This window comes from Nesoenas mayeri (genome assembly GCF_963082525.1).
Source record: "Nesoenas mayeri genome assembly, chromosome: 2".
Lineage (NCBI taxonomy): Eukaryota > Metazoa > Chordata > Aves > Columbiformes > Columbidae > Nesoenas > Nesoenas mayeri.
In genome coordinates this window covers 95,108,389-95,129,180 of record NC_137543.1, presented here as the reverse complement: position 1 = coordinate 95,129,180, position 20,792 = coordinate 95,108,389, and the positions used below count along the sequence as shown (strand labels likewise).

At 40.4% G+C, this 20,792-nt stretch overlaps 1 protein-coding gene across 1 annotated transcript; it reads left to right on the top strand.

The window, feature by feature from the left end:
* The first annotated feature begins 554 nt into the window (after nucleotides 1–554).
* MYLIP (myosin regulatory light chain interacting protein) lies at nucleotides 555–17,909 on the top strand. Its single transcript, XM_080340083.1, has 7 exons — nucleotides 555–826; nucleotides 1,919–2,109; nucleotides 11,248–11,433; nucleotides 12,196–12,393; nucleotides 12,729–12,893; nucleotides 15,776–16,196; nucleotides 16,560–17,909. Exons 1-7 carry the CDS (start codon nucleotides 740–742, stop codon nucleotides 16,647–16,649), a joined length of 1,338 nt encoding a protein of 445 aa, XP_080196209.1. The 5' UTR covers nucleotides 555–739; the 3' UTR covers nucleotides 16,650–17,909.
* The last annotated feature ends 2,883 nt before the right edge of the window (nucleotides 17,910–20,792 follow it).

Below are 20,792 nucleotides of genomic sequence, written 5' to 3'. Positions count from 1 at the left end.
CACTCTCAAGTAAATTTTGTAGAGAATCCCTGCCGTTAGGTTTGGCCTCCACCTTCACTTAGAAGAACTTGTTTTGCTGCCATTTAGCCAAACATAATTCCAGGGTAAGCAGTACTGGGCTATTGCAGGTGACGGTGGGTGAAGGTTATTTGGGGATGCTGGGTGCTGAAGAGGAAGCAAGCCCCGAGGGCAGGCTTCTTCGGGCAGCCAAGCCACGGCGGGCAGGGGTTTTCCGCGCAGGGCAGGGCCCGGGACAGGGGCTTTCCGCACCGGGCAAGGGGGACAGCCCCCGGAACGGGGGTGGTGGAGAGTCCCGCCGGCCGCCCGCGGCCCAAAGCCCCGCCAGGGGGCGCCAGAGAGCGACCACAACAGACGCCCTCCCGGCCGCCGCCGTTTCCCAGGGCTGGCGGCGCTGATTGGTGGCGGCGGCGGCCCGCAGTGGTGAGCGGCGCCTCGTGATTGGTCCGCAGGTGCCGCTCGGAGGGGGGAGGGGGAGACGGAGGGTATATGTGGAGGGAGCGGAGCCGCCGGAGCGCAAGCACTGGGCGAGGGGGTGGTTGGCTGGTCGGTCGTTGTAAGCGGCCGGGCGTGGGCGGCGGGCAGGGACGACTGCGTACCTTCCCTCAGCCCGTACCGACAGCTGTGATTTCCCGCGGGCAGCGGCAGCAACAGCCGCTCCGGGTGTCCGCCGTGGCAGCAGCAGCAGCAGCAGCGGCGGCGGCGCTGGCTGTCTCCAGCCATGCTGTGCTATGTGACCAGGCCGGACGCGGTGGTGATGGAGGTGGAGGTCGAGGCGAAAGCCAACGGCGAGGACTGCCTCAACCAGGTGAGGGGCCGCGCTGCGCTCTCCTTCCCGCTGCCCTGCCGCCTTCCAGGGACGCGAGGGCTCGGCGTTGGGCAGCGCAGACCGTTGGTACCGTTGGTGCCTGACAGACGGCGGGCGCGCGTCACCCGTTCCTTGTCCCTCATGCACCGCGCAGGTGGGGGGCGGAGGGCGCGAGGAGCGCGGCGGCGCCAGCTCGCGGCGCCCCGGCCGTTGAGGGCGGCGGTGGCGCGGGGCAGGGCTGGGCGGCGGCGCGACCCTGCGCACGGGCGGCCGTAGGGGCGGGGAGCCGGCGGGAGCCGCCGCAGTTTCCCCGCGTCTGTGGTGTGGTTTTGTTGTTTTGGGTTTTTTTTCTTCCTTTTTATTTATTTTTTTTTCCTCCATGTTGGATGCAGAAGTTGCTGCATGCCCTGCCTTGGGGCTCTCCGGCTCTTCTCCCTTCTCCTTTACAGTTTGCGTGGGAAGGGCAGGCCTCAGCCTCACGCTGCAGCCTGTTCGAACTGCCTCTGGGGTGTGGGGGGGAGGCACGAGTGGGACCCACCTGGCCCGGGCGGTGCCGAGTGGCCCCCGTGGCCTGCTGGGGTTGTGCTGGCTGGAGCTGTTGTCCAGGTGCTTTCGCCCTTCTGTCGCCTCGATGTGGCTGCGGCGGCTGCTGTAGGAATGCTGGAGAGAGCCAAATGCAGCAGCCCAGTCTGTTGGTGGCATCTAAATCAAACTTCTGGGTTGTATATCTTTTTTTCTCCTTCTTTCCTAGAAAGCCCCATGGCTGTGATGTTAAATAGATACAATCTTCTTTTGGAAATCCCCTCTTAAGTGCCTCTTCTGGGGATGAGAAAGGGGCTAGAATTTGATAGTGGAAGTCCATGTCCTTTTTAACCAGTGGAGAAATTCCCAGTTTATTCTTGGTATTTGTTTACGTGTTATTTTGTGCACAACTTAAAATCCAAGTAATTAAGTAATCTTTTGTATAAAGATGCTTACGGCAGGATTTTTTTTTGTGTGTTTTTAAGTGAGCAGTCTCAAACAATACTTGATTCAGGTGATATTTTTCGTTGTTATCTTGTGGGCTCATTATAAAGAATGTCTTTCTTTCAGGTTTGCAGAAGGTTGGGAATTATAGAAGTTGATTATTTTGGACTGCAGTTCACTGGCAGCAAAGGGGAGAATCTGTGGCTGAATTTGAGGAACAGGATCTCCCAGCAGATGGATGGTTTAGCCCCTTACAGATTGAAATTAAGAGTCAAGTTTTTTGTAGAGCCGCATCTTATCTTACAAGAACAGACGAGGTAAGGTAAAGATGGTTGTAAGTAAATATAATTTATTACTTTGTTTTCAATTTCTGTAACTGATGGAAGTGATTACACAGTGACCTTATTTCTTCCATCTTCTGGTACTCTTAGTTTGACTTTTCTTTGTAGTTTTAAAATCTTAGTGTTACTTAAATGTATTATTTGTTTTTGGAAAAAAAAATATAAAAGACCGGTAATATTGTAAGTATTGTGTAGCTAACTCTAATGAACGTAGGTAATTCCATGCGCACTTATTGCTGAAAGTAGAAGAAGCTAAGCTACCAGTAGCAAATTATGTATATGATTTTTGCATGTCCGATAGTAACCCCTGTTCAGTGGTGTTACTCTAGGTCGTTCCAAACTGCTGGTACAGAAAAGCAGGAAACAATTGCTCCCAAAGTGCAAAAAACTTGCCGAGTTCCTTTTTGTCTGGTGTTATGTTACAGTAACTTTCAGATAGCTACAGGCCCTTTGAGACTATAAAAGAAACAGCTCTTCTGTTGCTTCTGTGGCCAGTACTCTTAACTAAATTGTTATACTGTTATCCAGTCGTAAGAATTAGTCTTCTAAGATTAGTAGGGAGCATTTGCTTTTTAATCGAGTTTGATTGCTACATCAATAGACATAACTTTTAAAGAACTCTGAGCCACAGATGATATATTCAGTTCTGATCTTTCAGCTAATTTTTCCTGTTACATTTAGATAATACAGTTAATACAAATGGGACAAATGGAAAACAAGTGTCTGTATGATAATCTCAAAACACGTTTTCACTACTCAACTTTGTACTCTCAGAATTAAGGCCATGAATACAACAGAATATTTGTCTATATAATTTGGTCAGGGGCTGACAACATGATTTGCTGTTTATTTCATAGGAAAAAGGCTTTGAGTTAGGACCATGCATGTATTGTTTTACTTTTTGAACTAATGTGCAGGGGTGTAACTTCTGGTAAGTGGTTTCAGCTCATCAATCTGGTTCAAGTTTTCAGAATGCAATGGAGTTATACCATAGTTGTCCTATATAATAGGTTTAGTTAGGCAAATACATCCTAACAAATTCCAGTATCGATGTACCTTATTTTGGAAAAATCTGCTATCCATGGCATATTTTTAGACTCTTCTGGAGTATTATCTTTAAAGAAACTTGTGCCATTGTTTAAATATTCTCAAGGAGAATAAGCATAAAACCAAAGAACAAAGGATTTTTATGTAGAACAAAAGGAGCAACATAACTTCATACCTGATGAGGCAGATTACCCTGAGCATGTTGGATGTGTGTACACACAGACAAACTGGGGTGAATCTGAGGAAACCCAAAGCTGATATGATTGGAATTTTTCTGCTATCCTTGATGAATGTTTGTTCAACTTTACAAGGTTTTTGCAGACACCTGAGTTTCTGCCTCCAACACTGTCAATGCAAGACTTGGCAGGCTGTGCAAGTTAATGGAGAGCTTGAACTGGTGAAACATACCCCAGGGGCCTAAAAGACAGGTTTTGTAGCTAGAATATAACAGAGCTTGTCTACCTACATCAAAGTAGCAAATACTTCTCCACTATAAAGATGACTTGAAAAGGCTGTAGGTGGGATAAGCTTTCTTTTATGTAGAAATTAAGACTGCTCTAAAGCTAATACTTTTGACAAACAATTTTAAAATTAATTGAGGCTCAGTCATAATAATATTAACATTCTGCTCTGGAAATACTTGCTTGTAATTCTGGAGAACAGTGGGCATTGACACTATATTTAATGTCACTGTGTCCAATGAACATGAATACTTCTAAGGCTTCAGATAACCTATTCAGTCTGCATCCGGAGTATTTTTAGTATTCTTTCTATAAACAAATAAAAGTTGTGAAGTAGTTTGCAATAGCAGCCTTTTAGTTGTGTGTGCCCAGTCTACGTATAGCAGACCTAGAATTCCATAGTGCCTGTTGTTGATGTATATCTCTGTAGTGCTGACACTGTTTCAGTAGATTTTTTTTTCTAGTTGTCTCCTTGAGGGTTTACATTGGCACATAAATATGCCTTTGTGTTTAGTTTGCATGTAAGTGCGTGTGGTATCAAGGATAAGACAAAAACACTTGTTAAGCCTGTCACAGAATTTTAAATCAATAGGTGTATCATATAATAGAACTGCAAGCATTAGCTGTACAGTTAGATGACACTTTTTTCCCTTTACTTGGAAAGTCAATGTGCTGGTCAGCAAAGAAATAGTGACAGATATCTTTGGTTTCCTTTAGCAGTTATGACCACAGCTGATGTATAGGGTGGTCTGGCAGAGTCTCCCAGATTTACTTTGCTGCCTCTGGTGCTATTTTTAGATATAGATTAGATGCATGTTGAGACTGCTTTTGAAATCTGGGAAGCTGCAACTAATTCTGAATTTTGTTGGTATGCTTCACTGTGATTATAACAGCAAGTGCTGTGACTGAGTTTTTACCTTTTTTTTTCTACATACTTGGGAAGCTTTGTCAACCCGTGTTGTATGATCCTTATCTTGCACTTAAAGGTGTATGTAGCAATTTAATGTTCATGTTTCTACATGCTGTGTGAAAAGCTGATCTGGCAACTGAACATCAACCTCTGCTTCTGTTACCTTTAATCACTGTACAATCCAGTGCAAGATTGCAACATCATGCATTTTTTAATCTTTTGGAACAAAGCTGCCTTGCTGTTGAAGGCAGAACAGGGGTTACAGTTGTATCTTTGACCACTGTGGCAACAAACCACCTTCACCAAGTGTTTTGAGAATGGAAGAATTGCATGGGGAAAAAAAACTCTTCACTACACTTCCTTTTTACAGGGTTAAAAGTGTTTTATTTCTATTGTACTTTGGATCTCAATTTCTAATTTTTTATTTGACTGCCTAGTACTGAATTTCACCACAGGCTTTTGTAGTTTAGAATTGTTTTCAGGGGAATGAAAATGCTTCAGTGCAAGAATGCTATTCAAATTTAATCTGCTGCTGTCAACTGGAGTTCTATAAACAAGTCTGAAATGTGAACAGTATGCTTCTTGTTTAGAAGAGTTTGGATAACTGTACATTTTTTTGAATAGAAAATCTCATTGACTTGAAAAGGACTGCTATCTTTTTTGCTTGAAGATAAACGTGCTGCTAGTCCAAAATCTAGATCATTTGTCACATTTGTTTTCACTATTTTCTGTATTTCTTGATAGGTAATGCAACAGTTAGTAAAAAGAAAAAAAAAAAGTAAAAGTCAGGTTTTTGTCGGAATGATTTATGGGTGGTTTTGTATCGATTTCTGTGAAGCATTGAATTATGGTGAGGAGCTGCGACTTGGAGAACCGATGGTACTTCAAGTAATGGGGATTTCCGGGAGACGTTTTGGCGGGTGTAGAGCCGGGGCTTGCAGCGCTGCCGAGGGGCCGGGAGGAGCCGCGCTGCTGGCGCTCGGCCCGATGGCTGCAGCCGGGGCTGCGCGCCGCCCCACCGGGGTAACTCCAGGTCACTGGCTGCAAGTAACCTCTGATGGCGGCTCCTCGGCGGGCCGGGCGAATCGGCGGCCGAGGCGCTGGGACTTGGCCCGGGCAGCCCCAGGAACTCAACTCCTGATTGGCCTGCACCTCTGTCTCGGGGCAGAACTTTCTTCTGCGGTGGCTAAAAGCTTGCTTTGTGAAACACGTAGGAGTGGAGTGTTGGAACTTGTAGCCACCTTAACAAGGAGAGTGTTTGCCGAACCGGACGGGAGGCAAATTGTGCCAAACGGTCGTCCAGGGGAACAATGGGTTTAAGTCTGGTACGATAAAGTCAATTTGGAGTGATCGCACAAAAGCTAAAAGACTTTAAAGTCTTCTTGAGCAATGTAAAATTGACCCAAATGTACTTCAAAACGGGAGAAGTTGTCTTGCATAACTTGACTGAAAATCGAATACTCGTATGTAAGCCATGACAATTTAAAATAACACACCAGCTTCTAACAAGTTGCACAATTTCATGAAGCATTCAAAAGATCTGTGTTTTGCCAGCCTTGACATAGCTAATTATTGTTTTGGAAGCTGTTTGAAAGTTGTGTGTGATTCTGCTCCTGCCCCCCCTGCCCCGTGTCAGAATTATATTTACAAAGTACATTGTTTTTGTAGTGTTATCCAGTTGTATTGATGAATTAGTGAAAACTAAAAACTGTCTTGTAAAATATTTTGAGCAGTTAGATAGATGCAGTAGGTAGAAAACAAGAAAAACATCCAATTATCCTATAGTATTTGCTAGCCAGTGCAGCAATGTTGTTTTTGTTGTTGTTTTTTTTTTTTCAACATGCAATAAAAGCCTGCTGTAATAGACACCAGGGTGAGTTTAATGGATCTGTTTGTCTAAATCGATTGAAGTCCAGTTGGTAACCTTTCACCTACTCTGAGAGCAATAAGAACAAAGATACTGAGGAACGTAATTGTAACTGTGCCTGGCTCTCCTTTTTCATAGGGAGCAGCATTATATAGGCTTTTAGAAACAGAACTCTCTTGCTAAGAGGTCCTCATCAATTTATATTTTTAGGGGAGAACAAAGCCTCTTAATTTTGATTCCTTTAGACGAGAGAGTTGTCAATTTACTTCACAGTAGGAAAGAGTCTTAGTCTGTGTCATACCCACAGAGAACAGTCCCCTTGGGATGTGTGCTAAGATCCTTGCCAGTAGTCTGGCAAGAGAATGGGTTCTTTTGGCTAGATTTCTAGTTCAGAAATCATTAGTCATATACAGATACTTTTATTGGTAAAGGATTGGAGTTTGTCACTTTTTCCACTGGCTAAGCTAACTTTAGAGATGAAAATTCTTAATATAGTCTTCAGATTTCTATTTGCCTTGTTTTCCTTTCCTTGATTGAAGTAGTAAAAACAAAGTTTTCAGCACAGAACTTGGAATCCTAATGCACATAATAATTTTCAATGAGTTAAGAAATTGAGAAATTAATCTTGTATTATACATAATATATATATTATTATATATAATCTTGTATTATTTATACTCCACACTTTCCATAGCACTTATTTTGTGGGGCTGTTATTGCCAGTTCAGTTGGATGAACACTAACTAGGTTATCTGCCTCCTGAAGGAATTTCATTGTAGTAAAATACTGATATCCATTTCTGGTACTGGTGTTCAGTGTAATCAGTCCAGAGGGAGGCAAAAAGAGATTGATGTGACTTTACTTTGGTAACTGTATTTTTTGTAAAACGGGCCATCTGCTGAAATGTACTTAAAACCTTCTCTTTCTACAGCATTTGTATAAAATTATTTATGTGCAGCTAAAATACATTAATTACACTGTGCATTTTATTTTACTAAGTGTTTTAATATGCCCACAGAACTTAAATTATATGAAAAGCACTGTGGCAAAAATAAGAATTAAATTAATATAAAATCGCCAGTGTAACTAGTGCTTGAGGAAAGCATGTGATCCTGTTCTAATTCTAAAACTGCTTTTCTTTTGGAACAGGAGAAATTCTGCCTGGCCAATGGCTAATGAAGTATAGTTACGGGAAACGTGATGCTTTGTATTTTGTCAGTATTTCTATGTAGTTTTGAACTACCAAACTCAAAGGAAATACTCTGGAACTGAAAACAGAGGAATATTGAGCTAGCATGAGGTCTAGGGGGGAAACTTAGTGCTGGTTTAGGTTATATAGACTGTAGGGGGTAGGAAACATACCTTTGTGTGACTTGAGTTACTTTTCAAGTTTATAACAGGTAATATTACTGTATTGTGTATAGCTGAAGTGGTGGATGATGCAGAAACAGAAACAATTAGTTTCTTATATAGTGGTCAAACTAAGTCTACCAGCAATGTTGGAAATGTAACCTTTAAAGGACTTCAATTATAAACAGTTCAATTTTCAGTTTTAAAGTGGGTAACTGTTTTAAAATGTGCTAGGTAAAAAAAAATCCCTTAAGCATAAAATACACTGAAATAATTTCTCAAAAAAACTGAGTACCCTTTTACTGCACAACCTAAGTATCTTTAGAGGTGGGAAAAGCTTTAATGATTTTTTTTTTTCATTATATATAGAGATTCCTAGAGAGGAGACAGTGGATTGACTGCTATTAAGTGATTGGATCACCATCTAATTTACAAAAACTTAGCTAAATGTTTTCTAGTAACTAATAGAAACTGTAATATGACCAGGTTTTTAACAGACACACTGCTGGGTCGTTTAGGCTTTGCAGAATTAGATAAGGAACTCCCTCAAGGCTCCTAATCCTTTTGTTTTGCATGACTGTATTCAACAATTTTAAAAGTCTTTTGAGCCTTAAACAGGCAAAATAACATGCATTTAAGTTTTATGTTTAAAAAAAAGGAAAAATCTGCTTTTATTATCAGATTCTGGCTGGTGTGTCATGTTTTGATCCTTGAAAAGGGATGATTTCACAATGGATATTAATATAGCTTTGGAGAAATGCAACCTTAGGCTGGATAGGCAAATTGGAATCTGCACTAATCAGAAGAACTTTCAGATGTATAAAATGTTTGCAACCTTCACTGTATTTCAATTTCTAGATGTTTTTTCTTCCTCAAACACACTGATAGACTCAAAATAGAAAAAAACAACACTATGAAGTAATTCACTGTCATTCAAAAACTAAATTGACTAGCAGGCCCTATGTTAACTGGTTTCTGACCTATTATGGAAGAGGTTAGGCAATGGGCTGGGGCCAGCAATAGGCTTTTTAGGTGCAGACTGATGACCTTGTGAAATGGACTGTTAAATACAAGTGGTTTTGTCTGTTTTCTCAGACTCAACAGAATAGTTTACCATTGTGTAAGCCAGGACATGAACTTGCATAGTTTTAGTTACTTTGCAGTTATCGTCCCTTTTATATGCCCTACCATGGTCCACTTTATCAGAAAAACGCAAAGTAGCTTAGTCCCTGTAAGATGTTTTATTTTGTGATAATTACAGGTAGTTACTGCATGTTAGGTAATGTGATGCTATTTCACATTGTACTTTAAACTTTTTTGTCTACCTATGCCATTACTGTCTTTTTAGTAATGGAATGTGACAAACCATGCCTCTACTGTAGTTGGTTCTGTATTTGCAGGAGCAGTCTTTTCTTTCAGCTTCCCTCTTGAAGTCAATAAAAGGTCTTCACAGCAAGGGGAGAAGACAGACTCTTCCCTGTGTAGTCAGTGCTGTAGTGTGTATAAAATAAACTGAAGATACAGCATTTAGGTATGGGTAGTTGTAAACATGTGTCAGCTAATGAGGAGAAAATTGTCAGATGTTTCTTTGAAATACTGCATGTGTAATTAGCACACATTTATAATGACTAGAAAACCTGTTCTGGTATTAATAGAAGATTAGATGTGCATGAAAAGCTGTTTATTTTATGAAATGTTGATTGGAATTAGGGAGAGACCTATTATTTGAATGTATTTTGGACACAGTGTTATTAATTTGTCAAGTACTTTGTCTGGATTGATGGACTGAATCCCAAAAGAAGCACGTACGAGCTATGCATTTTAAAAGCCATTCTGTGGCCCAAGCAAAAAAGTTATGAATTGGCAAAGTAGGAGAAAGGCATCGGAGAAGAGGTTTGGGATTTACTCCAAGAAAAGCCTAAACAAGGAATAACCTGCTAACAGTGGAGACAATTGTACTGTCTGAAGTTCTGGTCCCCTTGTCACCCATATTTATATCCTGCACAGACTGAGAATGTTCACTTCTACCAGACCCCCACTAGAATTGTTGAATTGTAGATTGATGTCTGGACATTTGAATGATGCAATTAAGCACTTGTGTCAAAACTGCAGTGAAGCTCTAGCATGCTTCAAACTGCTTGCAAAGGGAGATGTTGGGCCTGTGACTTGCTGCAGGAAATGCATTGTGAAGCAGCTTGTGGGATAGTTTAATATCCAGTATTTTCTGATCACAAAAGTTCTGCATGTGGGACATCTTTTGTGCCAGTATTTTCTTAGCTGCAGCATTTACTGTGGTAGAGGTAAGAACAAACACAAATTTTGCAAGTTATGTAATTGCTCATAGTGCTGAAAAAGTACCCGTTTGCCCTGTTGTACATGTAATTGCAGAGCACTACAACAGACAAATATAATATGTTATACAAAATTGCTGTTGAAAGGAAAGTTAATCGCTTACTAACATCTTCAGCTTCAGTGATGAGTGATTCAGTATAGCTTTTTAAGAAAAGTAGACTACACTTAATTTTAGAAAAGTAAACTATAAATGTCCTGTAAGTGTGAAAGCTAAGACATATCCCTGTGGGTGCAAGGCTTCATTTATTGGAAGTTTTTTTTCAGTGATATGTAACTACTTCTACATCTGTTTTCTGTATGTTGAGTCTTATGAACAAATGGTAAGAAATTTATATATTGTCTTCCTTGAGGGGAGGTAAAGAAGAATTTCTAGAAGATTGACTATAGGGGAAATTAGCATGGTGCTAGTGGTGGGAATTTTGATTTGTCTAATTAATTGACATATTAGATAAATTCACAAAGTTATTCTTAATTTCAAGCTAGTTGTCAAACCTGCCTTGATCCCAAGTACAGAGGTTGGTCTGACAAATATGCAGTAGATGCTTTTGTATTTCATTCCACAGTGCCTTTTCAGATGTTTCAAGTTGTTCTGTTAATCGTGTCACTGGCAAAAGCACCATCTTTTCTTTGACTATGGTGGCAGAGGCATTTCAACTGTGTGTAGAAAATATGACTTCTCCTGCTGCGTGATAGACATATGTATGCTGTTCTGAGCTGCTCTTCCCAAATTTGCTGTTGTGAAGTGCAGAATAATTTGTAAATGGCAACCGAAGACATTTAAACATAGCAAACTAGTCCAAACATATTTTATTTATTTTGCTCACTAAATTGAAATTACTTGGTGACTTAGATGTTAAAGCAGTTCTTAAGAGCATGATATTAAAGCATTCATTTCTTTTAATAGTGCTTTTCAATACCACCTTCAGTTGTAACCTCATCTTTAAGTGTAAATTAATAATAAGATGGAGGCCCTTTTCCTTCTGCCAGACTTTCTGTACTTGGTACCTTCACTGTAAATCCTTGATTACTGAAATAAGGGTTACCAAACAGATGTTATTTGATACATATCTTGATTACAAAGACTTTTTAATGTGTTGTGTAAGCAAGCATTTCTGATTGCATTGCAGGCATATGTTTTTCTTGCATATAAAAGAAGATCTTCTTGCTGGTAATCTTCAGTGTTCTTCAGAGCATGCAATTGAACTTAGTGCATTGCTGGCACAGATGAAGTTTGGAGATTATAACCAGAACACTGCTAAGTACAACTATGAAGAGTTGTGTGCAAAAGAGCTCACCACTACCATTTTGGAGAGGTAAAAAGAGCACAAGGAAATAACCTTTTTTGGAGACCAAAAGCATAAGATTTTATTATGTCCTGAATTGCTGATGCTATATAGTATCTTGTGTTGTTTAAAAAAAATAATGTAAATAGCTTTAGAGATCAAAATACAACCTGAATGTTTTATCTGATGTTCTGGTTTCATTTTTTTAAGCTCAAGGATGACTATTTATTTGTTTGAAAAGCAAAAGCAGTTGAACTCTGGTACTTGGGGAAATACAGGTATCTAAATATGTGGAGCAGGGTAGTCAAATTGCAATTATGTCTTAGACCTACACTTGTGAAAAAATTATCAAGAATTTATCTGGCTTAGTGTCCTTACACTGGGAAGAGGATTCCCAAAACACTTTCATGGCTCAGTTCCTGAATGTCAAGGAAGTTTAAGTGTGTTGTGGTAGTCTGTAGGTTGGTTGGTTTGTTTAGTTTTAAACTTAGTGGTTGTTCAGGTAAATATGATGGGGGAGGGAGGGTTAGTGGGAAAGTCTTGATTACATGTAGCTTTTAAATCTCTAAGCAAATGCAGAATATTGTCTCCTGAACATTCTCTGGATATTTGGGTAGTTCTCAGTACTTCCTAGTTCATGATTACTGGGAATCTATAGCCAGATAAAGCAGGTCAGCAGCATTTATTAATCCGTTTAACTAGGTCATCTAAAAACCTATGTTAAAACAAGCTGCTGATAATAATGGCATATACTTGAGTTATTTCACCTATCCTTAATGTTTTTATCAACAGCATTATTGCAAAGCACAAGGAGCTAGAAGGTTTAAGTCAAGCTTCTGCTGAATACCAGGTTCTACAGATTGCTACGACGCTAGAGAACTATGGGGTAGAGTGGCACTCAGTAAGAGATAGCGAAGGGCAAAAACTCCTTATTGGTGTTGGACCCGAAGGCATATCCATCTGCAAAGATGACTTCAGTCCTATCAACAGGTATGTGTTTTGTGGAACCATTTCCATCTTCCATTTTTCAGAAGTACTGAGCATGCCTCTTTTTTTTTACATAAATGTAAAATGCCTGCTCTATGAACTAGTAAAAGGAGATATTGGAATGTAGGGTCTGATGGCACTACCTGCTTACAATCAATATGACAACTGTCCTTAATGCTCTTGATTTTGAAATGTATTTTTGAGGCAGCATCTTCAATCCAGCATTACATACAACAGTCAGATATCATTATAACTTCTGATAAAAGCACACTGGAGCAGTTTGTGAAAAATGCCCTTATCCTTGAAAGCTAAGTAACTTTTTTTTTATATGTTTTTAGGATTGCTTATCCTGTTGTTCAAATGGCAACTCAGTCTGGGAAGAATGTATATCTGACTGTTACCAAGGAGTCTGGTAATAGCGTAGTTCTCTTGTTTAAGATGATCAGTACAAGGGCAGCAAGTGGACTCTATAGAGCAATTACAGAGACGCATGCATTTTACAGGTCAGTATTGCCACTAGAGTCAACTGCTGCTGCTCTTCTCCACAGCATTTGAATTAAGTGCTTAAGTAACCAGCAACATGACTGCATGTCAGAAATACTCCGCCACATTTCATCGTCTTCACAGCCTCTGTTTTCCTCCTAAGTCCAGAAGCTGAACATGTTTTTGCTGCTTTCCATTTTGTGGGGTGTGGGAGTACAGGACAAGTAGCCAAAATTTCTCAGTCTGTGACTGAATAACAGCACTTCAGAATATTAACAATGTTCTTGAATACTTTGTAAACAATACATATGTTGTTTTCTCCTTATCTGAGAGGGAGCATGAGAGAGCAAAGGAGAAGAAAGATTGCCTTTCAAAATATGCAGGTGTAGTTCATATCACAGAATGGCTGGGGTTTGAAGACACTTCTGGAGATCTAGTCCAACCTACCTGCTAAAGCAGGTTCACCCAGAGCAGAATTGCACAGGAATGCTTCCAGGTTGGTTTTGAATGTCTCTGGAGAAGGGGATGCCACAATCTCTCTGGGCAACCTGTTACAGTGCTGTGTCACATGTGTTCCTTGTTTCTCCTTTATTTGGTTCCTGCAGTTGCTAGAAATAATCTGTATGCTGCCTTCCCATCCCATGTATTTAAATCTTCCTACAAGTCTTCTGTCCTTGCTCACACGCCCAGAATTGTTTCATGCCAGCAGCTATCCATTGTCTTTATCCTGTGATTTTTTTTTTTTTCTTGAGGTAGGAGTGCTGTGCTCATTTGTTGGTGGTTGATTTATAACCCCTTTTCATTGCTGCCATGAGGTCCAGCACTGATCAGCAGAACTTAGTAGTGTTTTCTCTAAATTAACTACCACGTTTCAGTTGCTTTGTAGAAGAATTGGACTTGAAGCACAAGAAAGTACATATACTAGGCAAAGACCTGCACAGCTTCTCAAACTAGATAATTTTAATGCAGTTACAGCAATTAACACAATTAACACAGCTAGTTGAAGGCCTGTATCTATTGGAGTGCCTCAAGGGTCAGTACTGGGGCCTGTATTATTCTATATATTAATCAATGATCTGAATGAGGGAATAGTGTACTATCAGCAAGTTTGCTGATGACACGAAGCTGGGAGGAGTGGCTGACACGCCAGAAGGCTGTGCTGCCATCCAGCGAGACCTGGACAGGCTGGAGAGTTGGGTGGAGAATAACCTGATGAAATTTAACAAGGGAAAGTGTAGAGTCCTGCATCTGGGCAGGAACAACCCCAGGTTCCAGTATAGGCTGGGGAATGACCTATTAGAGAGGGGAAAGGGACCTGGGGGTCCTGGTGGACAGCAGGATGACCATGAGCCAGCACTGTGCCCTTGTGGCCAGGAAGGCCAGTGGCATCCTGGGCTGTATTAGAAGGGGGGTGGTTAGTAGGTTAAGAGATGTTCTCCTTCTCCTCTACTCTGCCCTGGTGAGACCACATCTGGAATATTGTGTCCAGTTCTGGGTCCCTCAGTTCAGGAAGGACAGGGAACTGCTGGAGAGAGTCCAGCACAGGGCAACAAAGATGATGGAGTAGAGCATCTCCCTTATGAAGAAAGGCTGAGGGAGCTGGGTCTCTTTAGCTTGGAGAAGAGGAGACTGAGGGGTGACCTCATTAATGTTTACAGATATATAAAGGGTGAGTGTCAGGAGGATGGAGCCAGGCTCTTCTCAGTGACAACCAATGATAGGACAAGGGGTAATGGGTACAAACTGGAACACAAGAGGTTCCACTTGAATTTGAGAAGAAACTTCTCAGTGAGGGTGACAGAACACTGGAACAGGCTGCCCAGGGAGGCTGTGGAGTCTACTTCTCTGGAGGCATTCAAGACCTGCCTGGACGCCTTCCTGTGTATCCTCATCTAGGTGTTCCTGCTCTGGCAGGGGGATTGGACTAGGTGATTTTTCGAGGTCCCTTCCAATCCCAAACATTCTGTGATTCTAGTTGCCTTTCTAGCTACTGCAGCTAATCAACAGCCAACCACTGCTTACTTTGTGAACCTAATGTTAAGTGTTCTTCTGCTCTGTAGTTACAAGCACTTGCACTGCTGGTTTGCGGTCTTCTTACGCTTTTGACACAAAGCATTATATAATCTCTTAGACAGTCTTAACTTTTTGAACTTGGTGTCTGCTTGTAACTTCTGCTGTCCTTTCCAGTCTTTGATTTTTAACTTAAGCAGAATTTTAGTTAGGCAATAGCTTAGATTGTGGACCTTAGGCCTAGCGAGGCTGTAGTCCTTGTTTTCTGTGTTTGTCTTTGCTTTCCTAGAGAAGTGATATGCCTTAATAGGCTTCTGCAGACTTAACTATATCACTGAAATGTGTGAAAAGCATGGTTTAGGGTAGCTGAAATACTCAGTGGCAAATACAAGTGGCTGAATTTTCTATGCTGTTTTCCTTCAGATGATATAAAGTACTGAGTGGAAATTTGGTTAAAGATATTATTTGACTCTGCTAAAATTTTTTTGAGAACCTGTCTAAAGAAGTGTTATGCCAAAGACTATTAAATGGAATTCTTTAATGCAATGTTTAGAAATTACCATGTAAAGAAGTGCTGCCGAACTGAACTGTGGATTAAGAAAGAATGGCTATTTATATTATCATAATGCCTTAAGTTCCTTCCGTAGGCCGACCCCATTTTACCAGACAAGTCACCTGTTAGAAGATGTCAAATAACTGTTACTTTTCCATTTTACACTTTTCAAAGAGTTGTCATGCAAACAACATTCAATAGTTCAAATATTATCTTGGAGTGCTCTATTTGCTTTAATTTCAGTGCTGTTACTTCAAACTTCAACTTTGGAAAGAGATTATTGTAGGCATAGGTTTATTGGTATTAACTAACCACATTTGTATTTGTCCCGTTTTATAGGTGTGACACTGTCACCAGTGCTGTCATGATGCAGTATAGTCGGGACTTAAAGGGCCACCTAGCATCTCTATTCCTGAATGAAAACATTAATCTTGGTAAAAAATATGTCTTTGACATAAGAAGAACATCAAAAGAAGTTTATGATCATGCAAGGAGAGCTCTTTATAATGCTGGCATTGTGGATCTTGTTTCAAGAAGTGACCAAACACCACCGAGTTCCCCCCTTAAGTCTTCTGAAAGTAGCATGAACTGTGACAATTGTGAGGGTCTTAGCTGCCAGCAAACAAAAGCTCTGCAAGAGAAGCTGCGGAAGCTAAAGGAGTCCATGCTTTGTATGGTGTGTTGTGAAGAAGAAATAAATTCGACCTTTTGTCCCTGTGGCCACACAGTATGCTGCAAGACCTGTGCTGCCCAATTACAGGTAATTGCAATGCCATTAAGATGGCAGTTAACAAATATGTGGAAGTTTTGGGTTTCTATATATTTAAGTCATGGATTAATATGCTTACATTGATATTCTAGTAAAACTCACTAGCTTAATTTTGTTTGTGGTAAAGTAATTCTGAATAGTATTGTGTTTAGATACATTTGAAAGATAAGCTTTAGCTGTGCTGACTTGCAGTGGGGGTGAAAATTAGCTGCATGTTTCTCACAATACCTTGTTTTAAATATGGAGATGATGGTAAAGTGCTTTATTATTGTGTACACAGAGGGAAGTCCTCCAGTATGTGTAGAGACTCTCAAATATGAGGTAAACTAATTTCCTGATGTTTTTCCTTTCCAGTTGTGTCCTGTTTGCAGATCTCGTGTAGAGCATGTCCAGCATGTGTACTTGCCAACCCACACCAGTCTTCTCAATCTGACTGTGATATGATCCACCCATCATGTACTTTTAAACTGCACTAATATGAAACGCAACCATTGATTGTGAAGAAGGCAATCACTCTTGACACCTATCCATGATCAAAAGCAAAAATACTGCATTTTTTTAACATAAATATTTTTGGTTCAGCATGTCCAAAGTGGTTTGGGATATCTTTTGAGAGAAGTGTAATCAATTCATGTTCCTTTAAAGGAGAATGATGTGTATGTTTGTAGCATGGTGGCGTTGCCAAAAAGCTAGGTAACCCTGGAGAAATGTGGTGTATGCATATTGATACACCAAGCAAGAGCAACGCAGCCTTTTGTTTTACACTTTCTAAATCCTTTTTAGTACAGTTGCTCCATTTATTTTAATAGTAAGACTAGCTTTTACAAATAACAGTTTAGTATGGCTCATAGTTTCTGCTTTTAGTAAACTGCTTTAAAGAGGAGAGAACTTCTTTTATTAAAAGTTGATTCTTAAGCTAAAGTTACAAGCCTTCATCAAGCAGCTGTGTTTAATTCATAATTCTATTAAACAGAGAAACAATTCTGGGAGAATAGCTTTGGAAGGGTAGGACAAGCTTGTTAATCTTGAAGTGTTGAGGGTGGGTCAGGAGAGTCCCATGGAAGTACTGTTGTGGGATTTCACTCACAGCTCTCAGTGAGCACAGTACTCCCATGTTTCCCATGTCCAACTTGGCTGCTGGTCTGGGGAGCTGCAGTGAGCTGCCCTTTAAGTTGGCTTTATTTTTGGAGACTGATTTTAAACTATTAAGCATATACCATTAATTTCTACAATAAGGGTTGTGTATAATTTTAAATGCTTTCTTCAGTTAACATCTATATTGGGTAGGTCACTTCCTGCTAAACTTTTTTCATCTCCACCCCCCTACTTGGGCATTTTGGGCTCTGGTTTCCTAGTGTATTCTCCAGGGTACAGAGGGAACTAGAGACCATGTTTGGGTGCAATACTGGCTTAATCAAAGCTAGAAAAGTACACTGTCACTTTACTGAAATTTTCTGACTATACTTTTCATATTGCCTTAATGTAGCAGTAATATGTGTTTATGCATCTGTTTCTTTGCACAGACATTTTGTCAAAATATTAAAACTCTACTTTTTTATGACACATTAGCATATAAACCTTACTCTGAGAAGGTATTTATTTTTTCACTTTGTAAAGAAAATTTTGTTTCCTCATGAAGCAAGAGCTTTGTCCTATATCGTAGGCAACTTCTGTCTTTTTATATATTCAGATTAATAAACAACTTAAAAATCTACCTTGTGTTACCAATAATTTATCTGAGGCATTCCTGAAGTGAAAATCCAGTATGAAGTATTTTCATCTTTATTATATTTAATGTTATTTTATGGGGTAATGAAGTTTCCTTGAGTGCATGCAAATTTCAAGGGAGAGAAGAAAATTCACATATGATCACCTTTGTGCAGGCAGTGTACTTTAAAACAACTGACATTCCAACTGTAAAATAGCCTTGAGAATTAATTTTGTGAAGAACTTTCCTACAGTAAATTGTCCCAAACATATGGTGTATATTCCAGTGAGAAGAGAGAAATGAAAAAAATGCAGCTTGAGAGTTTCAGCAGTCCTGTCTAAGAAAGTTCTTAATTATGGATGTGTTTGCATATTTTTTTTGGCTGAAGCTATTCATATTTACTAACTTATGACTCTTTCACATTCTTGAAGAGATGGTGCTTGAGCACTTCTGGCATGGTCCTCTGGATTCCCCCCACCGGTAAGATGAAGGGTGTATGATGGTGCTGTGATCAGACCAAAGCTCTGTGGAATCCAGGGGGCCTCTATTCTGGCAAGTGTGAACTGAAGTCACTTAACTGTGACCCTTTAAAATGAGTTTAATGCTATCTAAACCAGATTATTACAGAGTAGTGTGTCTTGTTGTCAGGACAGTTCATCAAGGATCGATGCTTAGACCCTGGACCTAAAATAATGCTGCTGATCAGGGAATGGCAAAGGTGGCTGGCAGCCAGGCAACACATTCTGAATACAAAAACTGTTTGTCTCAATGTTGAGTGCATTTAAGCACAAGGTAACTTACCCTCTTAGAGATTAAGATTTCATCTCAAAAAGGGGGTGCTATGGAATTAACTCTCAAAGATGATAGAAGTTCTGAAGAAAAGTTGTTGTTCCTATATGCCATTTACAGGAAGGAATGGGTATACAAGTGTTTCCAAGAAGACTGTATACAGCTACTGTACAATAGTGCTAAAGCCAACCTTCCTCACTTCCAAGATTGTTGTTCTATACTAACAACTACATTAGTAATATCTAATCCATCATCCTACGGCAGCTGGCTGAAATGGATTGTAAATTATTATAAATAGATGTTAATACAGGCATCTGATTTAAAGCATTCAACAAGATCAAGCTTGATAGACAGGCATTAACTCCAGGTCCTTATAATTAAATTGGCTGTGTAATTAGACATCCCTAACAAAAATAATTCCAGTAGTTAAAACTCTAATCAAGGTGCGGTTTGACAGGTTGTATGGCATAGGTGGAAACTGGTTGAAGCCTATGATTTCTATAAACATCTGCTGCCTAGTGTTGAGAAACTATGCAGCAGGTTGAGCAGAAGCACTGAGATACAGGTCCAGACATGAGTCTGACAGGTCCTGGTTATATCCAAGACTGCTGGGAGTCTGGTTCTGCACTGGTGTGAGGCACAAGCAGAGACCAAAAGGCTTTTTTTCCAGTTAGGAGGAGTGGGGTCAGTACATCAGTATACTCTACAACTAGTGTGGTTTTAACAGAATGCTCTGACCTGTTCTGAGAACAGAACACCAGGTAGCCTCTTCTGAGTGTTGCCAATCACTAAAAGCCTTTCTGCAAAACAACATAAGAATAACTTTGATTTGTTCACAGACAGCTTTCTTCAGAAGCATTGTTTGAAATGTAGTTGCTTATGCTGTGCTAGCAAAGTTGGGCTTAACCCTCCAAAACTGCTGTGGATTGCTCAATGTTTGCAGTTCCAGTGTGCTGTTTACTGTAAGTACTGTGTCTAATCCGTGTGAGCTGCCAAGAGCGGTCAAGAGTGTAAAAGAAACAATAGGAGATCTTCAACTCCACATGACACATAGTCATACTGTGCAAAGAGACAGATTTTGTTTGCCAAAGTGCTGGTCTTTCTCCTAAGATGCTTTGTCTGTGTGTCATAATGGATAGCAGTGAGGAGAGGGGGGGAAAAAAAAATCATGGAATAGTTTGTGGGAACGACTGGAGAGTGTGTCCTTTACCCTTCCTTCTCAGGAGCAGGAGGGTTGATCACAAAGCTTCATTTAGTGCCTCGCACATCTGATGTTAGGTGTATCTGTGTGTACCAGGCACTCATAATGAAGCTGCCTCCTGTACTAATACTTGCTACCCAAAGCCTGTACAACTTGGCAGGAAAACTCACAGAAAATTCAGTTCTCATTTATCTTCAGAGTTGCAATGCAGCTGCTGTAATCCCAGTGGGTGTATACAATGTCATTGTAAAAGGCAATAGTCTCAAGTTTCTGCTGTAAGTACCCAAAAGGGAAAAACTTGGGTTCAGAGAGAACATAACTTGCTGGGTAAATTCAAGAGCAGAAGTCCTGTTACTTACTTGGACCTCCTGATGGTGGATCAGCATTCAAAACTAGCTGTGTGGAGAGAGGGTTGCCAGTAGGAGAACTGTAGGAGAGACATTATTGCTGAAATACTGTTACAGTTAAATGTTATTAACAGGACAGGGATTTCGCAAGAACTACACCTGCCTTACTGGGGCTGGCAACTCCCAGCCATTCACTGGTATCTGCCTGGCTTTCATTTTCCCTTTGCTGCATCAAGATCTCTCTTATGGAGAGCTCCGCCTGCAAGAGACTACAAAGGCAGGATGCTGAAGTGTGTCAGGTTATAACTGTATCAGGTCTATCCACCAGCTTTAGTCACTCATTTCAAGATACATACAATGTTGAAATGCTAAAGAACTGTAGAATGAAGGCTTCTGTATTTTTAAATTACTTTGCTTTCCTCCCCAAGTGCCATAAAAGCATGTACACAGCAGCATTCATATATTTCAAGATTTATTTCCTTGCTAAATCAGCACTGTTGTGTTCCTAACAGAATGCCCTTGGGGGAAAATTCTCACCCATC